Genomic DNA, 27,619 nt, shown 5'->3' with positions numbered 1-27,619 from the left:
AGTGCTCCCGTTTAATTTAAACAACACTATTTTTCTCAAAGGTATTTTATTAAAAAATACATTTAATCAGGCTATTAATCATCGTAATTTATATTTGGTGTTGTCCATGCATGATTTATATGTATACATCATACATGTAGGTGCACAGTCTTGAAAAATATGATACATCATCAAAATTATCAAATTAAACAACATTGAGGGAAATTTGCTGTTCAAAAGAATTATTAGTTTTTGAATATTTGCAAAGATTCGAATTGGAGACTAATGTCATCATCTTTTGCCACTTGTTTCTAATTCTATGTGTGTACATATTGGACAATTCTCGTCTATTATTGTCCGACGAAGGCGACTCTAAACTTGTTTCCTGTTTTGTTGACAATGCATTTACAGATTTCAGCAACAAATCACAGCTCACGACTACAACTGGGTGGCAATGCTGAAGTTCGACCTCCAAAAACCCCAGATAGGTCATGTAACCTTAAGATTATAAAAAACATTTCACAATTCTTAGTAAAAAAATGAATTCTTTTACAGCTGCAATTTTAATCGTATTTGTATTCCAGTGATAAAAGTACACTCTACTCGTTTAAATTATGTCACATTGGACTTTTCTAATTTGTGATCTAAAAAGTGTGTCGTCAGATAAGCATACACTGAAACAGTTAAAAAAAGCAGCCAAAAAATATAACATTTCAGTTTCTTCAAAGTCATTCATCATTAATTAAAATACAGATTTACTTCCGTGTATGATTTAAGACACTAAAACTTATTCTACAATACATTTAAACATACCTATGTCAAACTGTTCAAATCCCGAAACAAGTAGTGGTTTATCCATACGTGCAATGTAGAATAAACTTATGAACATAGAAGTCAGCACACGGTATGTACATCGGTACAATCCAGTCAGGATGTAGTAGAAAAACAGGAAAAATTACAGGTTCTGGTATACCCGTCTGTAAAACAACCACTATATATTGATAACATCTATATTAAAATTTCACGAGTACTTGCATCGATTACAAATATAAGACAATGCACACAATATCATTATTACATATTTAGTCAATGAATCTAAATGTCTTGCCAAAGGTTCTAATGTAAATCAGAAAATTGATTTACTATAAACTCTTAATTAAAAGCGAGGAATAAATATCCGAGTAAAATCGTGAGAATCAAGTCTCGCAGATTTTAAAATAACGCTTTTAATTTTCGGACGCATGTTAACTCAAAAAAATAATGATAAATTTTTTATGAAAAACAGTTAGATCGTTGAATTAAGTAATCGCGTAAATAAGGAATATACAGTACTTAGAAAAAATCTGAACATGTCATGATTAGCTAAATGTTTTTGTAGCCAAGGAGAGACAATTTTCTAATTAAAAAGACATGTTAATGCAATAGCCTTCAATCAAAGCGTCTATGTTTTAAAATATTGATTTAAAAAAATGTAATTGAAAATGTTGAGCCTCAAACTTCTGTCGGAAAAGCTGCTAATGGGATTATACAGTGTATAATCGTATTCCACTGAATGCTGTAATTCCTATATCAGGCCATAAGTAATGAAAAAAACATTTTCAAGCTGAAACTAGTTTTTCTATACCGAAGAAGCAAAAATACATATATACCTGTTATCAAGAGCCAATACTTTTTCCATGTCTGTAGCGCTTTGACGACTGACGAAATGGTTCTGCAGGAATATACGACCGCTGATGAATCGAAGTAGGAATTGAAGACCAAACATGAACAACACACCAGGTCTGTTAAAATGTTAAAGTAACACCGAGAAAGTACAAGAGGCGTTTGAAGTGAAATTTATCCGTAAACATATGCATTATACTTACAAGAAAACTTCAACAGGATACAGGAACACACTTGGAACCTTTTCCATTATCGGCAAAATAACACAATATGCCAAGAAGATGCAGAAGACAACAATCACTACCTGGGAAAGTAGGTAACCTGGAAGTATGCAAAACAAAAGTTGTCTTATACTATAATTTATGATAGGATGGTAAGAGGAAACCTGGAAATTTCTTCCACTAAAAGAAATAATATTTTTCGAGGATATCGCCCTCGGGAAACATGATGTTATGCGGAAAATTATTTAGGATTGGGAACATCGTGTAATAAATTGTTTATCATACCGGGCGACTTACGACTTTATTTCATGCGTCAAGTTTCTGTAGATTTCCAACTTCCAATAAAAAAATCCAAAGCAAACGGAACCCCAAATTAAAAAAAAATTACAAAATTAATAACACCCCTCCCCAAACATGTAAAACCTAATATTTATTTCCGTTTTATCCCTTGACAACAGTTTGTGGCAGAAGCAGGCCAGTTCAAGAAATGTTTACATTTTGATCCTCAAAGGTACGAAATAGCCGCACTTCCCCGGTATCGATAAATAACTTCTAAAACAAACGGAAAACTCTACATTGTTTTGCATCTGATGCATATTTGATGACACAAAGTCAATACGATAACTCTGAGAATTAACAATAATAAAATGTTCATATTTTTAACGTTTTTAGTTTTTTTAAATTCTATCAATGATGGAATGATGGTGTCACTGAAGTAGGAAGTAATCATGATAATGACATTTGATTTTATTGGCTTCAATGTCATAAAAATTCCTGTGAAGAGTCGCCATAAATGATTTCTTTTCCGCCAGCAATAAATAAGTGATGAAACAGTGAATCTTACCACCAAGAAGATATGAAACCTGGTTTCCAGCATACATTAAACTTTTTACCTAAAACAAATATAATCAAATCGAAAATTACCTGAATTGGACGTTGATTTCAATATGAATTGATTGGGTTTTATTTGAAATATACGAATATATCATCGAGATAACGTTGTTTGTTGATTGTGTTTTGTTAAAGGGACTTGGACACGATTTGAGATCAAAATTTTTAATTTAATTTTTATGTATAAAATAGTTAACTGGTGCATTTTAAATGATTGACCAAAATATTCAATGTTAAAGTCAAGTTACAAGCGATATACAGAGGTAAGAATTGGTTATTATGTAAACAAAACTCGAGTCTTATAGTTGTTTACAAAAAAAGTAATGCAGAGAATTACCATTTCTTAGACAAAATGACATGAAAAAACAATTTTAACTTATTCAGTATCTTCATAAATACTATTATCAACAAAAGAAAGATACATTTGATTGAAACTTATACCAATACAACACATATGTAAAAAATGGCAATATTCGAGCTTTGTTTACAGTTTGAATTATGAACTCAGTATCTTGCTTATAACTTGATATTTGACTTTTAAATTTTGACATAGCATTATAAACTTTTATTTTTATTAGTATAAACATTAAAAATGGAATAATAAAAATTGAAAATTTTAAGTCAAATCGTGTCCAAGTCCCTTTAAATGTATGTGATGTAGTCGTATATATTAATGTAATATTTAAATAATAAGGAATTTCTAGTTAAAATAGGAATTAATATACTTAGGTTTAACATATAATCTATAATCCATTGGTATTGAAATACATACGTTGGGTTTTGTTTTTGATAGATAAATAGAAAAAAAAATACGTTTAACAATTCGCTTAAAGCTGACATGAAGGCACAAAAGAAATTAGTTGTCATGATATTTCCGATTGTTCATCGAAATCCAACTCCGGAATATATATATAAATATTTAGAGCCACGGTTTGTTGTTCTTATACCGAGCTCCAAATTGCTAGGGCCTTTATGTATATGAACTTTTTGTTCGAAAAGAAATAGGACAAAAATCATTCCATAAGATTTAATCCGTTTTACAAATATGAAAAAAATCACAGAAATGCTAGGGTGTCAGACTTCGCGTTCAGATTAAAAACGTGTTTAGTACTCATATAATACATAACTCAGCAACGATGATAAATCGGAAAATGTCTATTTTGTCCAATATTGTACAGTCCGAGGCGCGTAATATGCAGCAGTCCAGCATACTACAGCTACCGGTAACTTAGTAAAGCGTCTCAAGCCGATGAAAGATTTTAGGGACTTAGGGTTTAACACAAAATGACGTTTTTGTATCCCTCACATTGTAGACCCAGGAAAAAATAAACTGCTTTTTCTAAAACGCGTGGTGTATATTACCCGTGTGATAAACCTTTCGCTTTATGAAATGGGTGATGATTTATCAAATTCTTTCGGTCCGAACTCTTTTTGTTTCGCTTCAACGCTTTAGTCAGTTTTTTCCGAAGACCTCCATAGCATTTTCACATATTTTTATCTTCTACCGAAAACTGACTTAAACTGGAGTTTGTTTAAGTTTTAAATGTGCAGGAAAATACATCACTATATAGTTTATAAGACTGCATATTCACGCTAGCTATCAAGGAGTTCCACCTGACGACGCGATGAAAATAGGACGGTTGTGGTTTTTTTTTTACAAGAACTTTTCGAAATAATTTCTCCCAAGTTTTTTATTTTGCCACCACTGTCCAGTTAGCATCCTTATTCAATATTTTCAACTTTGAATCATTAGGCTAGAGTTTGTTTCATAAAACATCAACAACTCGTTCGAGTCAATTCAAACTAATGAGCAATCACAACTATCTATGTCAGCAAACTTGATTATCAAAGTCTTCTGATCAGTATTTTCATTTAGTTAAGTAATTAAGCTCTAAGAAAAATTATTTGAAGATTAAAAATATTTCAAGGTTTATTTCAGTAAAGCTTTAAATTAAGACAGTTAAATTTATATCCGAAATGACGTATGGTTTTGCGCAAGTTCACAATAACCGCATATACTATAAACTCAACTTTGTAAAGCGTTTATTCTTTGATAAAAATTAATTCGGTCATATAAGGGACTGTCTAAAAAGCTTCATAATATAACTCAAATTCTATGAGATAAATAGGACATCTATATTTGTGTAATCTACATTTGCTCTATCCAACTCGTTAAAATGTTTATGTTCGCTCGGCAAGCCTCGCGAATATATATACCATTTCAACTCGTTGGATAAAAAAATACAAAACCACATAATATACAAGTAGATATCCTCCATATAATAAATTTACCATAGCCAACATATAAACTAGCAATGATAATAATACTTAATAGGTTAGAATCTGTGGTTAATTTTTGGTTTGTTATTAAAAATAGTTCCCTGCATGATCTACTAAAGCATAGCGAATGTCATGCGACCTCATACTGAGGAGATAACAGTACGAAATGTAACTAAATTTTATTTTGTTCGAGATCTTATTGAAAATGTCTATTCAATACGGCCGTAATTGTTCTTCATAAAAATGCGTTGCATAAGATTTTTATTACTGAGGTAACGGGTTCAAGTGATTGAAGTTCCTTAATGTCGTGGTGAATGACTAGTTTTCTATATCTCATATCACTGTTTTGGAGAATAAAGAGAAATGATGACTTAATTTCGGCTTTTTCAATTGATATTAATTTTGTTTTCAGATTATATTGCATACAATTGATTTTAGTAAATATATTACTTACCAGCATTTCTGAGTGATCAAGTTTGCATTGACTGGGAATAAAAGATTTGTCTCCTCTCCATCTTCTCATGAGATGTTGTCTCTGAGACCGGTAGATAAGGACCATGTTGGTCATCAGATAAACAGCGGACAGAATGTTGCCGATGATCAACGACACTGAAATATTAGATAAAAATATGACCAGGTCCTCACTTATTCACTATTGCAAACCATCTGGCCAGCTGAGATATGATTAAACAAATTTAAATGAGAATTCTTGTTAACATAAGTTACGTTTTATTTTTTCCTTTTTTAAGTAATAAAAAGTACAACTTTGTATGACTTTAAAATATACTTATACTTACATGTACATGTACAACTACGATGAAATATATTACTTTAATAAATGTCTATTACAAACTTTACCTTTTATTACGTCTACAAAGATTGTGATATGTTGGTACAAATTAGTTGTGGGAGAAATGTTTGAAACCAGTGCTGCAGTTAAAACTCTCACTAACTCCTCTTCAACCACAAAAGTAAAAATTACATTCTAAAATAAAATAATTGATGCCAATTCACTATGTAATATATATTTAAAGTGTTTTAATTTTCCATTAACAATATTAACCAGCAAAACATATATTAGCTTAATATACCAGTAAAAATATAATATTACATAGTAGAACACAAGTATAACAATGGTATTGATGGCAAGAGTCCTTGTTGTACACCGATACAGGCTTTTGTGAAGACAACACAGCTTTGCTTCTGTCAAAACGGTCTCCGAATACGAAACAATTCTTTGTCTAAAATATAAAATGAAATATTGTATTGAAATTGTTGTACTGTGTTAAAGCTTTTGAAATTTGTAAAATAATTGACTGATTACTTATTGTAATGTATCTTATGTTTACTTAAACCGTATCTTAAGCTGGTTTATAAAAACCACATGTTAGCTGACTAATACATCTACATTTTAAAATTGTAAAAGGCTAAGCTAATTTTCTGTCAACATGAACTATTCAGTACATGACTGTGTGAGTGGGAGAACAAAATGCATAAAATAGGAAATGCAAACAATTAAATACAACAAAGACAAAAAAAAATTAGTCACAAACTGACATTAGGAAATTATACATAATAATCGTACCTGATATCATTCCTATCCGAGTGCGATTTGGGCTTCATCAAAAGCTCCTTAACATGTTGTATCTGATCTATTTTTACTAGGACTTCGTTGCGCTTTTAAAAGTTTAAAAATCAAGTTTTTACTCACTAAACTTGTTTTTATAATCTTGAAAAATTGAAATAAACATAAATATGGTCTTACAAACTTGGCTTTTTTGAAGATTGCTGTGAAAAATCGGTACGTGAACAAAATCATAATGTAGATTTCACTGATAAGTGTAGCAGCATAGATTGCCCAGTACTGAAAACGTTACCAAAAGATCCTAGTTAATACATCATCAAACAAAACCTGTTAGTTGATAAAGCACACACCTTTTACATTATTAATCAGGATTAATTTAGAAAAAATATGTATTCAGCATTAGGTTACTCTGAGAAGAACATGTTTCCCCCATATTGTAACATCTGAGAATATCATCAATATGCCATTAGCTTTAAATAGCTGGTCAAACACATTTTCTAAATATACTTTTACGGGAAGAATTTTCGGAAATTGAGACGTGATTCATGTTTACAGTTTGCTAGCAAAGATTTATCAGCAGATTATGTTTGCTTTTTGTACAACGCTTTATGTACATATAAGGTCAAACAGTATAAACGGCATTTATAAAAAGAAAACTGTCTTGATTCAAGGCATAAAATACAAAGGCTCAATTGAGCTTTCTGCATCTCATAACGTCGTCTGTCTATCCGCAAGTTTATCAGCGTTTCCAGTTTTGATTTTTGCTCAACTAATCTGAAATAAAGCTCAATTGTATTCTGCTTACTTTTCATCCGGCGTCCGTCAGTCTGTCAGTCTCTTAACTTTTTACATTTTCGACTTCTTCTCCAGAACTATTGGGCCGATTTAAACCAAACTTAGGTGAAGGAGATTCAAGTTTGTTTAAATGAAGGACCACGCTCTTTTTCAAAGGAAGAATTATTGAACATTTGCATGCATCTTTAAATAATCTTCTTAACAAATACCATATGGCCAGAAAAAATGTAACTAAGTATTCTCAAGTAGGATTGATTCGAGTTTGTTAAAATCATCATCCCCAGAGATAGGGTGGGGACACAATTAAGGGAAGGGACAATATCTCATTGGAAAAAATAAATGATCTCATGAAGTTAAATAATATAATGCATGGTTTTACTAATATTTGACCCTCTTAACATATTGCTGATTCTCAATTGCTTTGACCCTAGATTAAGGGGCTAAAAGTTTGATGTAGGTTTATATATATGTTTGTATAAGTGTTTAAGATCTTCTTGAGAACTGTAATACTCATAATGTGATACGACACATGTGAAATAATCCTATATAAAAGTGGTTCAATGTTCAACATAGGAATATATGAAGAATGTTTACACAGTACAGAATTTAGTCTACTACTACATATTTTTGTGATCGGCTTCGGCCGATCACTATTCTGTCCATATGAGGCATCCGGCAAATGCTTCCATGTGCGCACACATTCCGCTTGCATAAGTAGTTCTTTTAAAAACTTGAAGTTTGGTTCATTTACCTTAAGAGATGCAAACATACATAAAATACAGTTCGACCTGTTAATTCAAGAATGCACATTTTGTCTCACGCGTAAGAATTTCGATCGAAAGTTTCATTCAGTAATGCAGTTGACCTCGATGAACTGACCTCAATCATAAGAAGATGCTCCATGAACTAACCTCGATCTATTGATGTTGCATAATAGTAGCTAGGAAGACGGCTTGATTTATAAACAAGGTTACGTTATAATGCGACCTCAATAGCAAGTTATGATGGCATTCAATGTTTTTCAGTCGCATTAAATTATTTTAATACAACTCTTTCTTTGTATACGTGTTGATGCTCTTTTCATGGGCGTCGGAACCGGGGGGTGGGGGGCTAGGGGGGCTTACCCCCCCCCCCCCCACTTTTTTGCAAAGTTAGACCTAACCATTATGGACATATCATCATAGAGGGTTCAGCCCTCCCCCCCTGTTTTCTCGCAGCAAAGATATTTGTTCCTCAATTTACCTTAAAAGATTGAGAAGTTGGAGTTATAGGCATAATAGAGCCCCCCCCCCCTCCAACGGATTACGAATTACATGATTCGGGGGGAGGAATTTCTGGTAGGTAAGATTTTTTTTGGGGGGGGGGGGAGTATAGAAGTATGGGTATACTCCACCCCCCCCCCCCCCCCCCACGGATTAGGATTTCCATGATTTTGGGAATTATCTTTTTTCCCTCAATATTTCTGAGGATTAGTCTACCCCCCCCCCCCCCCCCACACTTTCAATTTGCTTCCGACGCCAGTGCTTTAAGATCCCTACTCAGTATTCTGAAGAAGAAGAAGAAGAAGAAGAAGAAGAAGAAGAAGAAGAAGAAGAAGAAGAAGAAGAAGATACATAAAATTAACATATAATAATACCGTTAAAGTTATAAAACTAGACAAGGAGTTTACGAACGGCTTTCCCCAAATTTATTTCAAAATTAAATTTGTTGACAGTTTATAATGATGAAATTATGGTGTACAGATTCAAAATATTCTATATTTTTTAAAAATACAGTACTTTTTAAATTATTTTACATCAAACTGATCATGTTGAATGCTTCTTGCTATCAATATATCATTATTGCCGATCATTCCTTTAAAAGGAATACTTGTTTGAGCATGACTCCATTAATTTGATTACATTATGGCTAATGTTGCTCAGTGAGTGATGTGGCCTATGTTATCTGTAGAACCATTAAGCAAAATAAACCAAACTTGCAACAAACATCCTTATGGAAGGTGAGATTTAAATTGTGAAATAAAAGGATAAATACATAACAAAGATAAGATAATTCAAACACTTGTGGAAATAGGATGAACGACTAAATAGTATCTCAGCGAGAACACGGAACCAGTAATGCTAATATTTACCTACAACTAAGCGTCTCTATAAAAACTAATTTTAAATCATTCGTACTCAAACCATGATCCCGGGACAATTTTTGGGCCCCAGAAGGGATTCAAAGTTCAATATAGAAATATATATTGCTTTTAAAAAAAAGTATTTAGAACTGATATTTTTATTAATGATTACATGTATATTATGCAAGCAACCTGATGAATAATTGATTGAAAATCGCTGTAACATTAACATATTAACAAATTATTGTTGATCAAAAGAGCCTGTTAAACAGAATATCAATGCAAAAACTATATACCAACACATATATATATTCAAATAATCGACAGAAAATCACTGGGCCTGGTAGATGGGACCTAGAAGTTGTGTTAAATAAAGTAAAACTTAAAAGAAACAAGAGGCCCATGGGCCACATCGCTCACCTGAGGAACAATAGGTATGATAAAGTCAGCTTAATGGAGTCATAATACAAACAATCTGGACAATGTACAATAATACATGTAGATCCTGTATAAATAAAATCCATTTTTCCTCCTGGACATTCTTATGTTTATAATCATTAGTCCCTTTTCTAACAAGATGATTTTGTAACGTGCAAGGGGGTCACTGCCTGTGATCCCGCGGGCCCGTACCGGAGATTGACTGGGATAGCCCTGATTGCTGCCAATATTTGCAAGAGCAGACTTTAATCAGCGCTCCTGCACATATATAGGGACTCAGCGTTACGCAGGCAGGGATGACCGCACACCTACTCAACTCAACAGGTACCAACGTTAACGCAAGCAGGGAGTGCCGCACACTTGCGCTAGAAATGCCAAAACACCAGCAGGGATGACCACACACTAGTGCTCCACCGCAACCACAACCAATACAAGCAGGGATTACAGCACACTTATATTAATGCGATACAGGACAGGGATGACCACATACTCTGTACCGTAGGTTAGAAAACACGAAGATTAGATAGAGCAGGCTAGGGATGTCCACACACTCAATATATCCAAACCTGTTCAAGATTAAACCCAAACGGTCGCTCGATGTAACTCAATAGACAATGTCCCTATATATGTGCTGGCCTAAAATAATTCATAGTATCTAAAAATTGGAAATCAAAAATAAACAAACTAATCCGGCCTAACCCAAAAATACTTATGCAGATCAACTTAGATACATTGAATATTTATTATTGTATAAAAATAATCATCACAATAATTGGATAACAGTGGATGCATTAATTAAAATAATCAAGAATCAATAACTCAAGGGCAATAACTCAAAACAGTAATGCAAAAAGTTCTTATTAAAAAATAGCTGCCTGCTTCAATTTTATAGTCATATCACATGTTGAGTAATGCAGTTCTCAAAAAGATCTTTTACAATTGTTTATATATGGGATATTTAGCTACATCAAACTCTGAACCTTCTTGTGAGGCCAAAGAATTGTCCTGGAGCCAAAGTCTTAACAATTACAAAGAATCATCTTGCTGATTAGTTTCTGAGAAGAAGATTCTTTAAGACTTACTCTATATATTCCTATGTAAATCTTAAACACCCCCCAATGTGGCCTCACGCTACCCCCAGGGATCATAATTTTCACAATTTTGAATCTACACTACCTGAGGATACTTCCACACACGTTTCAGCTTTCCTGGCTGATTAGTTTTAGAAGAGAATATTTTTTTTAAATATTTACTCTATATATTCCCATGTAAAACTTCGACCCCCATTGTTCCCCACCCTACCCCCAGGGATCATGATTTTCACAACTTTGAATCTACACTGCCTGAAGATGCTTCCACACAAGTTTCAGCTTTCCTGGCTGATTAGTTTCTGAGGAGAAGATTTTTAAAGATGTACTCTATATATTCCTATGTAAAACTTTAACACCCCCCCCCCCAATGTGGCCTCACGCTACCCCCAGGGATCGTGATTTTCACAACTTTGAATCTACACTACCTGAGGATGCCTCCACACAAATTTCAGCTGTCCTGGCTGATTAGTTTCTGAGAAGAAGATTTTTAAAGATTTACTCTATATATTCCTATGTATAACTTCGACCCCCCATTGTGGCCCCACCCTACCACTGGGGGGTCATGATTTTCACAACTTTGAATTTACACTACCTGAGGATGCTTTCACAGAAGTTTCAGCTTTCCTGGCTGTTTAGTTTCTGAGAAGAAGATTTTTAAAGATTTACTCTATATTTTCCTGTGGAAAACTTTAACACCCCCCACCCCCCCATGTGGCCTCACGCTACCCCCAGGGATCATGATTTTCACAACTTTGAATCAACTCTACCTGAGGATGCCTCCACAAAAATGTCAGCTGTCCTGGCTGATTAGTTTCTGAGAAGAAGATTTTTAAAGATTTACTCTATATATTCCTATGTAAAACTTCGACCCCCCATTGTGGCCCCACCCTACCACCGGGGGTCATGATTTTCACAACTTTGAATCTTCACTACCTGAGAATGCTTTCACAGAAGTTTCAGCTTTCCTGGCTGTTTAGTTTCTGAGGAGAAGATTTTTAAAGATTTCCTCTATATTTCTATGTAAAAATTCGATCCCCCATTGTGGCTCCACCCTACCCCCAGGGGTCATGATTTTCACAACCTTGAATCTACACTACCTGAGGATGCTGTAACACAGGTTTCAGCTTTCCTGGCTTTCTGGTTCTTGAGAAGAAGATTTTAAAATATTTCTCGAAATTTTTCATTACTTTCTAATTATCTCCCCTTGAAAACAGGTGTGGCCCTTAATTTTCACAACTTTGAATTCCCTTTGCCTAAAGATGATTTGTGCCAAGTTTGGTTGAAATTGGCGTAGTAGTTCTTGAGAAGATGTTGAAAATGTGAAAAGTTTACGGACAGACGGACGACAGACAAAATGTGATCAGAATAGCTCACTTGAGTTTTCAGCTCAGGTGAGCTAAAAACTTTATTATAAATAATTGAACAATTTGATGATCGTGATATGTGAGCATCCTCCTTAACATTTAAACAATAGGTTCGTTTCTTTTAATTCATTCTAATCCCTGCATCAAACTCAAAAATAGGGATACAAAGACCCACTTCCGATTAATGTTTTGGTTGACAATGGCCTCGTGTAAAATTCCGTAGTCTATTAATCATGTAATTTATTCATTATCATTTTCTCTTGTTGGTACATGTAAGTGAACCAATTGAAAACTATAAATACGTTTGTCTTTACATTCAATATATTTCATAACTTATTTCATTGTTAAAATACATTTCCTCACCCATTCTTTCACTTTACAGAAATAATTTCTTGCAAACATCATCAATGTTCTACAAAAAACATAAGATGCATTTATTACTTTGACGTACTAAAAATCAATCAATTTTAAATTCCTGTGGATGATTTAACTTGGCTTAATTGCATATCTTCTTTAAATTCGGCAATCGGAAAGTAAAACAAGCAAAGACATCTTTAATTGAGCTAATGATGTAACCTGTATAACTTACAGAAGTAACGTATATAAAAATCCAACGAGAGAACCAAATACCCTTGATGGTGAGTTCAAACAGGCAAATACTGGATAAAAACTCAATGCAACAATAAAGGATAACAGGAACAACACCAATGCTGCAATAAATAATAATACATGTGTACTTCAAGTGACTAAAGCTTTACAATATTTATAAGTTAAATCATTATCATATACATGTACACACGATCAGCCTCGCAATGCATACTTACTATAAGTCAACTCGTTGAACGTTTCTCGTTCTCATAAATAGTTCATGTTCTATTTTAAGAAGCCTTGGTGATCAACATATTAGTCTTACGATCTACCTTATATCTTTGAATATGATTTTCAAAAGCTATATGACTATTATTTAGTAAAGAAAGCTGCCATATATTTCAGCTTTTAAATTTAGAATATTTTCCTATGTATATATTTACACTTGCAAGTGTTTTCCCCTCATATAATATACATTTATTGCATGATTGTGAGGGAAACATAAAAAGTTATTTCCCAGTGAAAACTCTTCATATCTCCCGAACGTTCATGCAATAAACTGTTTATTTTACCGAACGACCGATGATGATTTGAAATGGATCGGTTTCTTATTGTTTTTCATTTCTAGTAAAGCAATAACGTATTGGATTTTAACCGGTTTCTATGACAACAGGGAAATATGTAATGGATATATGCCAAAACATTTAAGTGTAAAAAAAAATCAGAGAGTTTCGAAACCCATTGGTGCCAAGAACTGTCTGATATTTTTTTTCACACAGAAGCGTCTGGCATATATCGCATTTAAAACAATTCCATCGATTTCCCTATTTGATTTATCTGAGACTTTACCTGAGTCCAATTTTGAGAGACATCAGTACTGTAACCACATTATGCCACTGTTTGCGCAATTACCTGTTTTTCCTGCATAACACCATCCTGGGTCAAAATGTCAAAATAATGTATAAATAATCTAGGTCATTGCTTTCTCTATGTACTCAGACTAACTGACTTACACTATAACATACGATATACCTTGTTTCGTAATAAATTATAATTTAGGCATAAAGGAAAACAAGAGGGCCATGGGCCACATCGCTCACCTGAGGAACAATAGGTATGATAAAATCAGCTTAATGGAGTCATAAAACAAACTATATGGACAATGTACAATAATACATGTAGATCCTGTATAAATAAAATCCATTTTCCCCTGGATATTCTTATGTTTATAATCATTAGTCCCTTTTTTAACAGGATGATTTTATAGTCATATCATATGTTGAGTATTGCAGTTCTCAAAAAGATCCTTAACAATAGTTTATATATAGGATATAAACGTACATCAAACTCTGAACCTTCTCGTGAGGCCAAAGAATTTTCCTTGGGCCAAAGTCTTAACAATTATAAAGAATCATCTGGCTGATTAGTTTCTGAGAAGATTTTTAATGATTTACCCTATATATTCCTTTGTTAAACTTTGACCCCCCCCCCCCATTGTGGCCCCACCCTTCCCCTGATTTTCACAACCTTGAATCTACACTACCTGAGGATGCTTTCACAAAAGTTTTAGCTTTTCTGGCTGATTAGTTTCTGAGAAGAAGATTTTTAAAGATTTACTCTGTTTATTCCTATGTAAAACATCGACCTCCCATTGTGGCCCAAACCTACCCCCAGGGGTCATGATTTTCACAAATTTGAATCTACACTACCTGAGGATGCTTCCACACAAGTTTCAGCTTTCCTGGCTAATTAGTTTCTGAGAAGAAGATTTTTAAAGATTTACTCTATATAATCATATGTTAAACTTCGACCCCCTATTGTGGCTCCAACCTACCCCAGAGGTTATTATTTTCACAACTTTGAATCTACACTACCTGAGGATGGTTCCACACAAGTTTCAGCTTTGCCGGCTGATTAGTTTCAGAGAAGAGGATTTTTAAAGATTTACTTTATATATTCCTATGTTAAACTTCGATCCCCCAATGTGGCCCCACCCTACCCCCGGGGGTCATGATTTTCACAACTTTGAATTTACACTACCTGAGGATGCATCCACACAAGTGTTAGCTTTCCTGGCTGATTAGTTTCTGAGATGAAGATTTTTAAAGATTTACTCTATATATTCCTATGTAAAACTTCGATCTCCCATTGTGGCCCCACCCTACCCCCGGGGGTCATGATTTTCACAAATTTGAATCTACATTACCTGATGATGCTTTCACTCAAGTTTCAGCTTTCCTGGCTGATTAGTTTCTGAGAAGAAGTTTTTTAAATATTTACTCTATATATTCATTTGTTAAACTTCGACCCCCCCCCCCCATTGTGGCCCCACCCTCAGGTGAGCTAAAAAGGTTATGTTTACAATACAATAAGTTGTTAAAGTTGGTTTCTGGAAGAACAGACTTTGAAAATTTTTCTTAATAAATATTGACAAATTTTTTACTTTTTTAATCTTTAGTTTTTAAGATCTGTGTACAAACATAGAATTGTGAGCAAATCTTTGTATCTTGCTTATAATTCGAAGCTTAACACTCAAATATGGTTAGTAAATAGAAATTGTAAACAATTAAACACAAGAAACATGCACTACATGTATAACAAATAAAGAACACAATTTTTTTTTCGAAATGAATCATATATATATACATGTATATACCTACGTATTTCCGTCAGCGATATCAAACTCTATTTAAACTGAATAAACTCGAGAAAATGTCGAACATCTCAACAAAACCTATTGCATTAATCTACCATTACGCAAAAGATAATGCCGAATTACCGATAGAATGAATTGTATTTCAGTACCCCTAAATCAGATTTTGCTTAATTTGCGCAGGTAAACAGTTAACTGTTTGATTTACCGAAGTATCTGTTTGATTTGATACGTAAAAATCACGAAATACAGACGATAGTTTCCAGGTTACAAAGCGTAAATAATGAAAACGAAACGAAAATCAGAACAGCTAACACCAACGTCATGTGTGAAAACTGTCAACGCATTGAAATATTTAGCCTCAATTTACTTCACAAAATCGGCACCAATATATTTTGCATGTTTCAAAATTTCCCTTCATACGCGAACTGTTGCACAACAAGCAGATTCATCATAGTCAGATCGACCCTTTTTGGTATAATGTCATGGCTGCTTTAAACAAAGAACCTCGTTTTAGAAGTATGGAATACGAGTCTTGGTAAAATGGGTATGCAAACCCGGGCCGTGGCAAAATAAAAGCCGGGGCAGATCGGCAATCGTCAATTCCAAATATGCATTATTTTGCAGCAAAATTTACAGCGAATACATACATACTAGTCCATCAAATATCCTGAAATTTTAATGAAATTGGCAGATTAGTAACTGCCAATCTTTTGTTTTGCCCAGGCCAAGTCTTGTCTACCCATTTTACCGGATGCCGAGCTTGAAGCTATTAAACTGATTGCAACACGCCTTTCCTTTATCATTATTTTCGTAATAACTCAGATTTGAAACAGAATTAGACCTTAATTTTTGCATTTATATTTTCCTTCCCATAAGGATAATTTCTGCTAAACTACGTTGAATTTGCCTCGGTAGTTCTTGAGAATAAGAGTTTTAAAAATGCACCCCCTTTTTCTACAGTTTCAAGGTTTTCTCTGCTTTGAATACAGATGTGACTTTTATCTCTGCAGTTTATATTCGCCCTCCCATGAGGATGCTTTGTGCCAAATTTGGTTGAAATTGGATAAGCGGTTTAAGAGAAGAAGTTCGAAATGTCAAAAGTTTACAGACGGACAGACGGACAGACGGACAGACCGACGAACAGACGGACGACGGACAAAATGTGATCAGAATAGCTCACTTGAGCTTTCAGCTCAGGTGAGCTAAAAACCGTATGTCTATCTGTTATTTGCTATATCAAGTTTTATTCATTAAGGTCTTTCGTTTCCAACGGAAGACCTTATAGTTTTCGTACTGTTTCTTCTTATTTTTTTTTCCAAATTTTGTGCACGAGATTTCTCGAACATTGTTTAACAGATTTCAACTATTTTTTTATAGAAGATGTAAACTTAATACATTTTTGAGATTTTTCCTGTCGTCACTTCCGTTTCTCGAACACTGTTTAACAGATTTCCTCTTTTTTGATCATAGAAGATGTAAACTTAATACATTTTTGAGATTTTTCCTGTCGTCACTTCCGGTACCGATTTATCGGCCATTTTGTACATTTTTACGACCTTTTTTGTGCAGAGATGATCTCAGAAACTATCAGAGATATGACTATGACATTTTCAGGATAGGTAGTCTATAGTTTGAAGTTGTGCACTATTATGTTGTTTTACGCCAGTGGCGCCATTTCTTGGAGCTCGCCTGGGCACGAAAATTGGTTACGAATTTGTATTCAAAATTTTCATACGCGTTGATCTGTATCTTTTTATCAGTTGATATTTTGTTAAGACATATATAACAAAAAGAGTAGATAATCAAAAGTTCTTTCCAACAAAATCAAAAAGAAGGGACTGGTCCCTTTTTTTAGGGGCCACGACACCCGTAAACTCTATTTCAAATAACTTAAAAATGCTAAAGATATTGTAATCTATTATAGAAACAAAGTTGTTGATATTACCAATATCTATTAGAAAAAATCATTGCCACGCCCATTTATGACGTAATAAGGGAATTTTAGGGGCCAAAGTACTTAAACTTTGACGCAATATATCTAGAAAAGTAGACATATTTTGTTAGATATCATAGAAGAGAAAATGTTTGCATTATTGATTTAAATCGATTCCACTTATCAAAACATCAATGTCTGTCCCTATTAGGGATCTACAAAGCTGGCCCCTAAAATATTCAATCATTTGTATCTCAAAAAAGAACAACAATTTTAGATGGGTGGAAGAACAAAAAATGTTAGTATTTGTAGGACCTTTTGAATAAACTAAAAAAAGGGGGCTGGCCCCTTAAATGCGGGGCCAAGACACTCGTAAACTCTTTTACAAATAACTTAAAAACGATCAAGATTTTTCAATGCATTATAGAAGCAAAGTTATTGGTAATAACAATATCTATCTGAAAAATCAATGTCGCGTCCATTTATAGGGATTTTTAGGGGATTTTTAGGGGCCAAAGTACTTTGACGCAATATATCTAGAAAAGGAAATATATTTTGATAGGCATTGTAAAAGAGAAAATGTTTGGACTTATGATTCTACTCGATTACTTTAATCAAAACACCAATGTCTGTCCCCATTAAGGATCTAGAGGACTGGCCCCTAAAATATTCAATCATTTGTATCTCAAAAATGATTAAGAATTTTAGATGGGTGTAAAAACAAAAAATGTTAGTATTCATGGGACTTTCTGAATGAACTCAAGAAAAAGGGGCTGGCACCTTAAATTAGGGGCCAAGACACTCGTAAACTCTTTTACAAATAACTTAAAGCGATAGAGAATTTGTAATGCATTATAGAAGCAAAGTTGTTGATCGTAACAATATCAGTTTGTAAAACGCATTGGCACATCCATTGATGACGTAATATGGGATTTTAGGGGACTTAAATCTTAAATGTGCTGTATCTTTAAAAAGCAAAACACTTTGTTAAGCATTGCAAAACATATTGACAATCGTATTCATTATCTACAAGGAAGGGGTTGAGGGAAAATTCTGAAATTTCATTAAAATTTAAACGTATTGTTTAAGAAATTGAACGGAAGACCTCCTCGTTACTCGTAACGAGATCGTATCTAGTTCAATTTTATTTGTACAATATATCGGCTTGAAAATACAACTGTATTTGACGAAGTGTTTTATGTCAGTTAAATAATGGTTAATTTCTTACTCTTATAGCAATTCCCGATCGAAATCGCAAAACACAATATCGCATACCTTTCTTGTGTAGTCCATTCTCGGTCAAATTTAACACTTTCTTTTCTGGTCTCTGTAGTTTTGTTTCGTAAAAGAATCTAGAATAGCTTTCCCATATAATGTCCGAGAAAAATCATAATGCTCTGAAATCTGATTCTGCGATAGTATTTTCACTGACAATGCCTATGTAGACTCTAACGCAGCTTTCAATCGTTTTGTTTTTATATTTCCAACCGTTCTGTGACTTTAACGAAAGTAGACTATTCCCTCAACCTTCAATCGTTTTTTTTTTCAATTGTATTAGTGAAATGTCTTTACCGTTTCACTTTATGCTATTTAAAAAAGGGTGGTCTTGACAAAAGTAGTGTCATCTTTTTTTATTATGATAATCAAATACTTGCAACACTGTTAACTTTTTTGTTACGTCATGTTAAAGCAGCTTTCTATGTCATCACAAAAAAGGATGTATTGGAGCAGTGTTCTCGACATAATTTGCAAAAAATGTAAATATAAGAAATAAAGTATTATTTTTGATTCATGCATGTAGCAAAAACAACATGTTTTATCAGAACATCATTGTCATTTTTTATACCTCCAAATACCTTAAGAAATTGGCTTTTCATTAAATAAATGATTGATAAATGGTAATTATTAAATTCATGAGAATGTTAAAAGTTCATAGCGTTGGCTCACGGTTAGTAAGCATAACTCTTTTTCTTCAATTTCTTTTATTTGACGTGTGAGAATAAAGACATGTTTTACTTTACTACACTTTGATAAGTATTGGTGCTGTCGTACATTACTTACAGTACATCCAATTATCTACTTTTAATTCCGTAGATAACAACGATACTATATGTTGAAGAGTACACCCAAACGCTGCTGCATTGGCTATTGAATTAGATGTACCGTCCAAAAAATTGATGGGCCTGTAATGATAATGCTTGTGTAAAGTAGGATACAATTTTGAAATAAGATATTGTAATCTACACACTTCATTTACAATTTATCTTTTCGTATAGTAAATTCTCTCTCTCTTCTCTCTCTCTCTCTCATGAAATTTGCACTTCTGAATTATTATATTAAAAGCATCATAATAATGCATTGTATGTCTGCAGATTGTGTTAAATAAAAAAAAATTGTTCGTTTTTATAATTTAGAAAAATACATTTTATTAGTATTCAAGTTTTAATAAGGAATGTAAACGACTTTCGCTCGGTCACACCGATCATCTTCTAAAATTTTCTTAGTCGATTAGTCGTAATAACGTGGATAGAATTAAAATATATTATTTATATTTTCTTAACGCAGCAGTTTTTTGGCTACGAATGTTAAAAACTCCCCAAAATAGAACAGTTTTCTCTTCTCGACATGTTTAATCCGTAAGTTAAACTCTTTTTCATTGGTGTGTCTGGTGTATTTTTAAAGCGGCTAATAATTGATCTCTTTTGATTTACATGGGCAGATATGTACTTGAGAACAATTTGTGTTTCTTCTAGTTATCAGTTATCAGTTATTTATTGGATTAGATGTTTGCATCATCAAAAATTTAATCATCAATGATTTTGTCAAGGTGTTTGTTTTTTTAATCATTAATCGTAGATTATAGAATAGAGATGGACAATTATTAAATTAACATGAAACAAGTCATATTTGATTTGCCTATTAAGATGATATTGAGCTCAATTATATGTAAGTGTCACAGGAAAAAGGAAAGGCCAGGACATTTTCTAACCGATACTTGAATAATATACTGTACTTTTCAATTTATTTTAATATATCAAATACATTTATTACATACATTTAATATCATAAGTTTTTGATTTTAAGATAAGGTGTATATGACAGTAGCATTATTTGATTTGAAAAAAGACACCCATTTTCAAATAAATATCGAGTCCTCGACTATCGCTCGACTTAAGCCTACAAGTAATCGACTAAGCCAACCGAGTTAAATTGATACCCCTAGTTTCAATGATGAAAAAGGTTCTTTAGCTTTATTTTTGATTATGCATTATTCAAAGTTATGCTTCATAGAAATGTTACATTCTAACACCCATGCATGTTTTTACTTTTCAAAAAGTAATTAGCACAACTGAATATAATAACCACAAACATACTTGAACACATAAACAAAACATTCTACAGAGAGATACGATTGATAATAGTAACAGGTACTTACAAAGGTAGTCCAGGTCTCCCAAAGCAAATTTCATGTTTATATCGCCTTTTCTCAAACAAAGATATAATAAGTATTGCTACTATCTGTAAGCAAAGAATAACATCTGTAAATTAAATATACATGCATAAAACGATCTAGATGTGGTATTTGATTGTTTTTTGTAGGATAACGGGGCAATGTGGGTGTATTCTTGCGAAATAAAAGAGATTATGGAAACATTTGAAATTCTAATCTGTCTTTCTGTCTGTCTTTCTTTCTTTCTATACCGCATAAACCCACAATCCCCAAAGAACTCCTTTATTAATTTGGATGCACAGATCATTGGCAGCAGACGACACAGGTACAGCTGTTGTGGAATTCACAGAATAGGTAAGCATTCTACAAATATAATGATTTTGTTAGATAATACTCAATTAAATAAAACTGCCTATATACTAATATTACTTTAATTGATTCTTTAACTAAAAGTATTATATTACTACAACTAATGTGTACATCTATAGGATTCGTGTTTGAATTCTTTGTCATATTGCCAATGTACATGTAATATATAAACCTAAGTAAGTTTGATGTATTTATTCTAAATAAATATTTCAAAAAAATGTACAAGCTTAGCAAACAATTTGTTTAGTCGTTTGATGCTTTGATTTGAGAAAAAAAAATCAAAATAAAATAAAACAAGAGTGGCGAAATTAAAAAAAATATATAGAAAATGTTTCCGTATAAGTACTAGGTGGCACTGTTATAAAGAAGGTGGCATTCACAGGCTTTTTTATTTCCTTGATGTAGACTGAAGTTTGCTTGAAAGTCCATATAAGGAAATAAAATCATTGAATTTTTTAAACTTTTATATAGAGCGTACAGTTAAAATCAAGGAACGTTTTGTCTTCCAAACAATACTAAGTATTAGTACAAATCTTTGCTGCAGTGTGTTAGTACAGTCTGCAGTCTTGATTATCGTAACTAAAATTAACAAACTCCACGTAAGATCAAGCAACTTTTCCCCTCATGTTAACATTTTAAGAAAGACACAAAGAAACGATGGAACATTAATTGGTATTTCTTACACTTAAGTTTAAGAAGGGATTTAAAAAAGTTAGATCTAAATTTTGTCTATAAGGTAGCCCCCTTCATTATATACTACTTATAACAAAATAACAAAATATGGCGATTTAAATGCTATGTAAAATTGTTTGTATCGAATAATTTGTTTGAATGCCATCATATGCAAAGTTAAGTGATTTATAGTATCGGGTATAAGCCACAGATCACGAACTAAAATCTGTCTTAGCCTTTTATTCAAACGTACCGATTTAAAAAATAAATAAATCTTCTTTTCTCTTAAATATGCTTATATCTCGCCTTTTTGACTAATATGTGTCTTATGCATTATGGAATCTTTTATAAGCAAGAAGTTTTCTATTGATCTGAGAAAATTTTTCAAGATATAGTGAGCCACTTTAAACTGTAACGATGTCTCACATTGTGATCGTTTAGGTAAGCTAAGGCAACAGGAGATGCCTGTTGACCCTTTGTCACTCAGAATCTATCCAAAAGACTTGCCAATACCCATAACAGTTAAGCTTCCTTCAATTTATTTTAACTCCGATACAGGAGTTAGCAGTTATAACCTTAATTCAAAATTTCTTTCACCGGATGATCACTTTTAAGAAAGTCAACTCGAAACCGATGCAAAAAATGCTAAAACCCGATGCTAAAATAATTGGATATAGAAACTAATATTAATTTGAACTATAATCAAACACCAATAAGAAGTCAGGAATTATATTAGCTATTCGCTAGAATAAAAATAGCCAATAGTGTTCCCCAGTTCAAATTATCTTTAATACATTTATCCATAATTGATAATTTTCAAAATAGACCATCACTGCATATAGCATTATTTCTCACTCATGAAATAATTAACCTCTAACCGCTCGAAATTGAACCACCTGAGACCTTCATCTTTGTACAGTAAAACATCACATAACAAATAGGTACGTTGCACTCTGCCACTTTTGTGACTTTATTGTTAACCAAATTTGGTTTGAAATAATCAGGAAAATGACAATAGATGATTATATAACAATAATTAATAAGTTCATAAAATTAATCATAAAATTATGAATATTTAATTCTTTACCCATAAATATTTTACAACTAAAATAATCCATAACTCCCATTACTGATGTAATCAATGATGTGATTGATTAGATAATTTATGAAAAACATAATCCTTGTGGTCTGAAAGCGTCATGCTTAATAAAGAAAAAAGAAAATACACAAGATTTTTTTTTTATAAACATGTTCATGAAAAAGGAAGGTGGAGGGGTGGAGGTGGTATATAGATCGCTTTGAAAATTTTCAATGCTTAGCTATCGGCGTCCTGAAAGAAGTGAGAACCCATGCTATTAAAATGACGCTCCCAAGACTTTACCGCGGAATAAATTCATTGGTTACCTCCGGCGACGTTGATTTTGTGTCCATATATGAAGATGCTGTATAACTTTGACAATACCGCAGGAAAGATAACCCTCGCAAACTTAACAGAAATCATCAATATGCATAAAATATTTTAAGAAATCTTAAAAATCATTTATCCATAATTGATAATTTTCAAAATAGACTATTACTGCATATAGCATTATTTCTCACTCATGAAATAATTAACCTCTAGATAATTTATGAAAAACATAATCCTTGTGGTCTGAAAGCGCCATGTACTTGATAAATTCTAATTAAATCAAGTTCAGACCCCAAGGATGGAGGGAGAAAATTTTAAGTGGCAAAGTGCATTCCTATACCTTTAAAATGGACTAATATTTGCCAGGATATACATATGCCTTACAAACCTTAGTCCCATATACATGCAAACACAAACAAATACTATTCATGCATGGGTAAGGATATACATATGCCCCACCCATAAAGATGTACAATGTAACCTAATACTTGTAATATATAGTAATCATAGGTAGGAACATACATATGTCCAACCCATTCAAAGCTTTGACATGAAAATAACAACTTATATTTCAAATTATTTTAACGCATTATAAGTTATCAAGAAATATACATATGTTCCTGAATAACAGTGTATATCCAGAAGTTCACAGTCAGTCTTTGCTCTCTCTCTATAGTAGGTTAACTGGTCTACTATAACTTTTGAATGCATCTGATTTCCATCGACCTAACAGTCTTATTTTGCTGTCACTCATGCCAATGTCCGCACAGTGCGACGCCGTGCCTATCCGGAAAGAATGGCTAGTAATGCGACTCATATCCAACTTTGCAAATGATAAACAGTTTTTTAATAGCGCCGAAAGTTTACCCCTGGAAACTGGAATATTTGGTACATAACAAAAAAGTGGCCCATTTTGTACTCCTCTTAACTTAATGTAGTCTTCTAGGCATTGAACTGGACAATACTTTTTGTTACTTGCAGAGTGAATAGTGAGAAAAAATGGTTTGCCCATGTGATGTTTATATGTAACAAATTTGATAATTAAATGATCTCGCTGCCTGGAAATTTGATTAAACAGAATTAAATTTTTGTTAATTACTTTTTGACAAGATGTTATTTTCCCGACTATCAATAATCCATAAAAGGCCAACAAAAACATTGCTTTAAACAAGGCCTTTTCAAATGCATTGGAAACTGTAACTGGTAAAAAGTCACAAATTTGATGCAAAATATTTTTTTGTAATAGGTATTCTAACATCTTGTGAAGGTTTAAGTTTGCGTGTTGATAAGAGCAATTTTTGTATTAATAAGGACGAGCATGGATCCCCAAAAATGTTGAGCTTATGGATGTAACTAATAGCAGAGATATATAATACATAAATTCGAATAAGTGTACTATAAATATAGTGTCGATAATGGTCTCATGCTTGTAATTATAGCAAAAACAGATACCAGTGTAAACTCTTAAACCAGATGTTCACCTGTGTGAATCTAGAACAGACATTTCGTGATAAACATATACGCAAACAAAGTAAAAATCCATATTAACGCTACTGTAAACACTGATGCGCCTTTTATATGAAAAACCCCCTATTTTTAGTTTTATAAACTATGTTCTCATTTCATGTTCTACTTTTTGAATTAAATAATTATGCATGGCATTTATCTTACTAATAATTCAACTTAAAGATTAAATAAGATTCACGAACTGATGTCAGACTTTTAAATATTTATTAATAGCAATCATTTTTTTATTAATTAAAAGAGAGAAATTTTGATGATATGAAATTTTTATGACATGGTTATTTTTAGCGATGTTATAAATACAATCTACTTTTGTTACCTTTGAATGACCATCATGAAAGGTGGGTGGTGGGCGGAGGGCGTGGCGAATCATTGATATATCTTGTATTGGTCATAGCTTCCCTATTCTTATTCTGATATCGTTTTTAACTACGATAGCTGAGTAAGCCCTTGTCAATCATTGTGTTATTTTATATTTATCTTGTTTAACATTTATACACTGTAAATTAATGATTGTTATAATAACATGATTGATTTATATGTTATATGCGTGAAATTGAAATTTCCTCATATTGAAAGAGACCATTATTCATACATAACATAACATAACATAACATAACATAACACACATAACCATTTGTCTTCAGAAAAAATATATAAAAAAACCCAAAAACAATCAACGCAATAGAGATATCAAAATTAAAACAAGTATTTAACTTTTGCCAACTAATGGCTTTCTTCAACACATTAAGTTAAGATATAATACATTCTTACAAAATCCCACTAGTTACCATTTGACTTTAAAACTTAAAAAAAGTATTACATAAAAACAAGAACATTTAATGCAATAAAGATATCAGATTCTAAACAATTATCTATCAAAACAACATTAAATCTTATAGATGTCTGCGAGCAAAATTAGCTTGAAACCGATAGTATGACTAAACACATATGTCTATGGACATGCACTTAAATGAATTGATGTAAATGAGCAACTTCATAACTTACACTTTTTAAGGTAACTTTGCTTGTTATTCAAGTCTTAATTTAAATTCATATTATTTGGTTTCCTTGAATTCACAGAGATCACATGTATACAGTTATGTAAAAATGCAACCAAGGAAACATTAATCATGTTTAAAGATATGCCCAAACGCTTGTTCATATTGACCTAAGTGGTTGGGAATCGCTAAACAAATAATCTTTAGACTAACACTAAGTGAAGTGGAAAAAACCCAAACAATGTTTACGAACACGCATGATTCATTTTAAAGATAAAAATAATACATTAATCATTGAACTTATTTGCACGATGCTAATTCATAATTGAAAATTGATTTTTACATTTGTTTGCAATTAACTAGTTTATGCAACCCATTCATAATACATTTTCATAGAAAGTAACGAGCAAAGAAGGTTGTCTTTGTTTTGAATATCATTTATAAAAATAACACTTTTGAATAACTTCAAAAGTAGAATAATGTTAAAGCTTTTTAATACTAAATGTCAGGAAAACAATTTGATTTATGCTTGTGGGCGTAAATATTAATTAATTACTTGTCTAAATCCACGAAATATGGAGTAAAAATCATAACTTACCTCTCGTTTACGTGGGATAGGTTTGTTTTCTTTTTGAATTCCTTGAATTCCCTTCTGCAAATTCGGATCTGTTCTTTTTTGTACATGTATTTTTAAAATTTGAAAAAAGAAAAATTACTTTAAAAGTAATTGATACGTAACATCGTGTACAGATATATTAAATGGAATTAAATGTAGAATAAATAGAGTTTTAGTACATATTTAGGATAGAAATTTCAGTTCAGCATACCTTTCTGCGCATGAACTTCGTTCATTGATTTTCACCATATTTATCAGATTAGAGAGCCGGAAGTAAATATACCCGTATCTTCGAATTTTGCATGCTTATCTAGCACATAAATTCAACACAAAGACTGTCTGGTTTGAACAAAATCAAACACCTGAACTGAAATTCAGTGGTTTGTTTTACAAACTAAAAAAATAACTTGCTACGTAGTCTGTGTTTTGTTCCAAAAACGGAATGTTCATTTACAAGTTAAAAGCAATTTGACCCTTGAATTTAAGGTGTAACGAACTGAAAACTGTAGATGAGCTGTTGCCAACAAAATTGAAAATAATTAAAATTCTGCATGTATGATAATTTACTGATATCATAACATATTTTGTTTTTCAAAATTATGTGCATCTACTCAGATTTATTCGTGACATACGATGCCCCCCCCCCCTCCAAAAAACCCCCAAATAAATATACCTTTACTTCACCCCTGTAAGTCATAAAATATTCTTTTAGGGGCCCTCTACATTACCTTAAAAAGTAAGGAAATGGTACATACATGTACATGTATGTGTAACACGTGTATTGAGGAAAACCCCAGAAGGTAAACTTGGCCCTCATTCTGTCTAGGAAGTACATGGGTCTGTCGTTCGAATATATCAGGGTCTTTATTTTGCAGTTATCAGTATTCAATGTAACAGCTTTTGTTGTCGGGTAAAAGGCTCTTAGGTGATGAATTTATCATCAGCTGTCGTTTCATTTTTTGAATAGTCATGT

The 27,619-nt window shown here is 32.6% G+C and overlaps 1 protein-coding gene across 2 annotated transcripts; it reads right to left on the bottom strand.

Moving 5' to 3' along the window:
* Nucleotides 1-26,902, bottom strand: LOC128189958 (stimulated by retinoic acid gene 6 protein-like). Of its 2 annotated transcripts, XM_052861796.1 has the most exons (17): nucleotides 26,858-26,902; nucleotides 26,629-26,701; nucleotides 21,308-21,419; nucleotides 21,042-21,124; nucleotides 19,667-19,788; nucleotides 13,018-13,138; nucleotides 12,792-12,840; nucleotides 6,799-6,897; nucleotides 6,619-6,710; nucleotides 6,145-6,274; nucleotides 5,892-6,018; nucleotides 5,488-5,642; nucleotides 2,707-2,755; nucleotides 1,845-1,962; nucleotides 1,629-1,760; nucleotides 793-956; nucleotides 1-477 (listed from the first exon to the last, which is right to left on the bottom strand). In XM_052861796.1, the coding sequence occupies exons 1-16, from the start codon at nucleotides 26,880-26,882 to the stop codon at nucleotides 935-937; spliced, it is 1,509 nt and encodes a 502-aa protein (XP_052717756.1). In that variant the 5' UTR covers nucleotides 26,883-26,902; the 3' UTR covers nucleotides 1-477; nucleotides 793-934. The 2 variants fall into 2 exon arrangements, with proteins under 2 accessions (XP_052717756.1, XP_052717757.1); XM_052861797.1 differs by lacking the exons at nucleotides 1-477; nucleotides 793-956; nucleotides 2,707-2,755.
* Between the last annotated feature and the right edge of the window lie 717 nt (nucleotides 26,903-27,619).

This window comes from Crassostrea angulata, chromosome 6 (genome assembly GCF_025612915.1).
Source record: "Crassostrea angulata isolate pt1a10 chromosome 6, ASM2561291v2, whole genome shotgun sequence".
Classification (NCBI taxonomy): Eukaryota; Metazoa; Mollusca; class Bivalvia; order Ostreida; family Ostreidae; genus Magallana; species Magallana angulata.
This window is presented reverse-complemented; position numbering and strand designations above follow the sequence as displayed.

Coding starts and splice junctions, on each gene's coding strand:
- LOC128189958 (XM_052861796.1), bottom strand. CDS start 26,882: ATGAACGAAGTTCATGCGCAGAAAG. Junction 26,702..26,857: donor CGAAGTTCATGCGCAGAAAG/GTATGCTGAACT, acceptor TGTACAAAAAAG/AACAGATCCGAATTTGCAGA. Junction 6,898..12,791: donor TCTGTAAAGTGAAAGAATGG/GTGAGGAAATGT, acceptor TAACGTTTTCAG/TACTGGGCAATCTATGCTGC.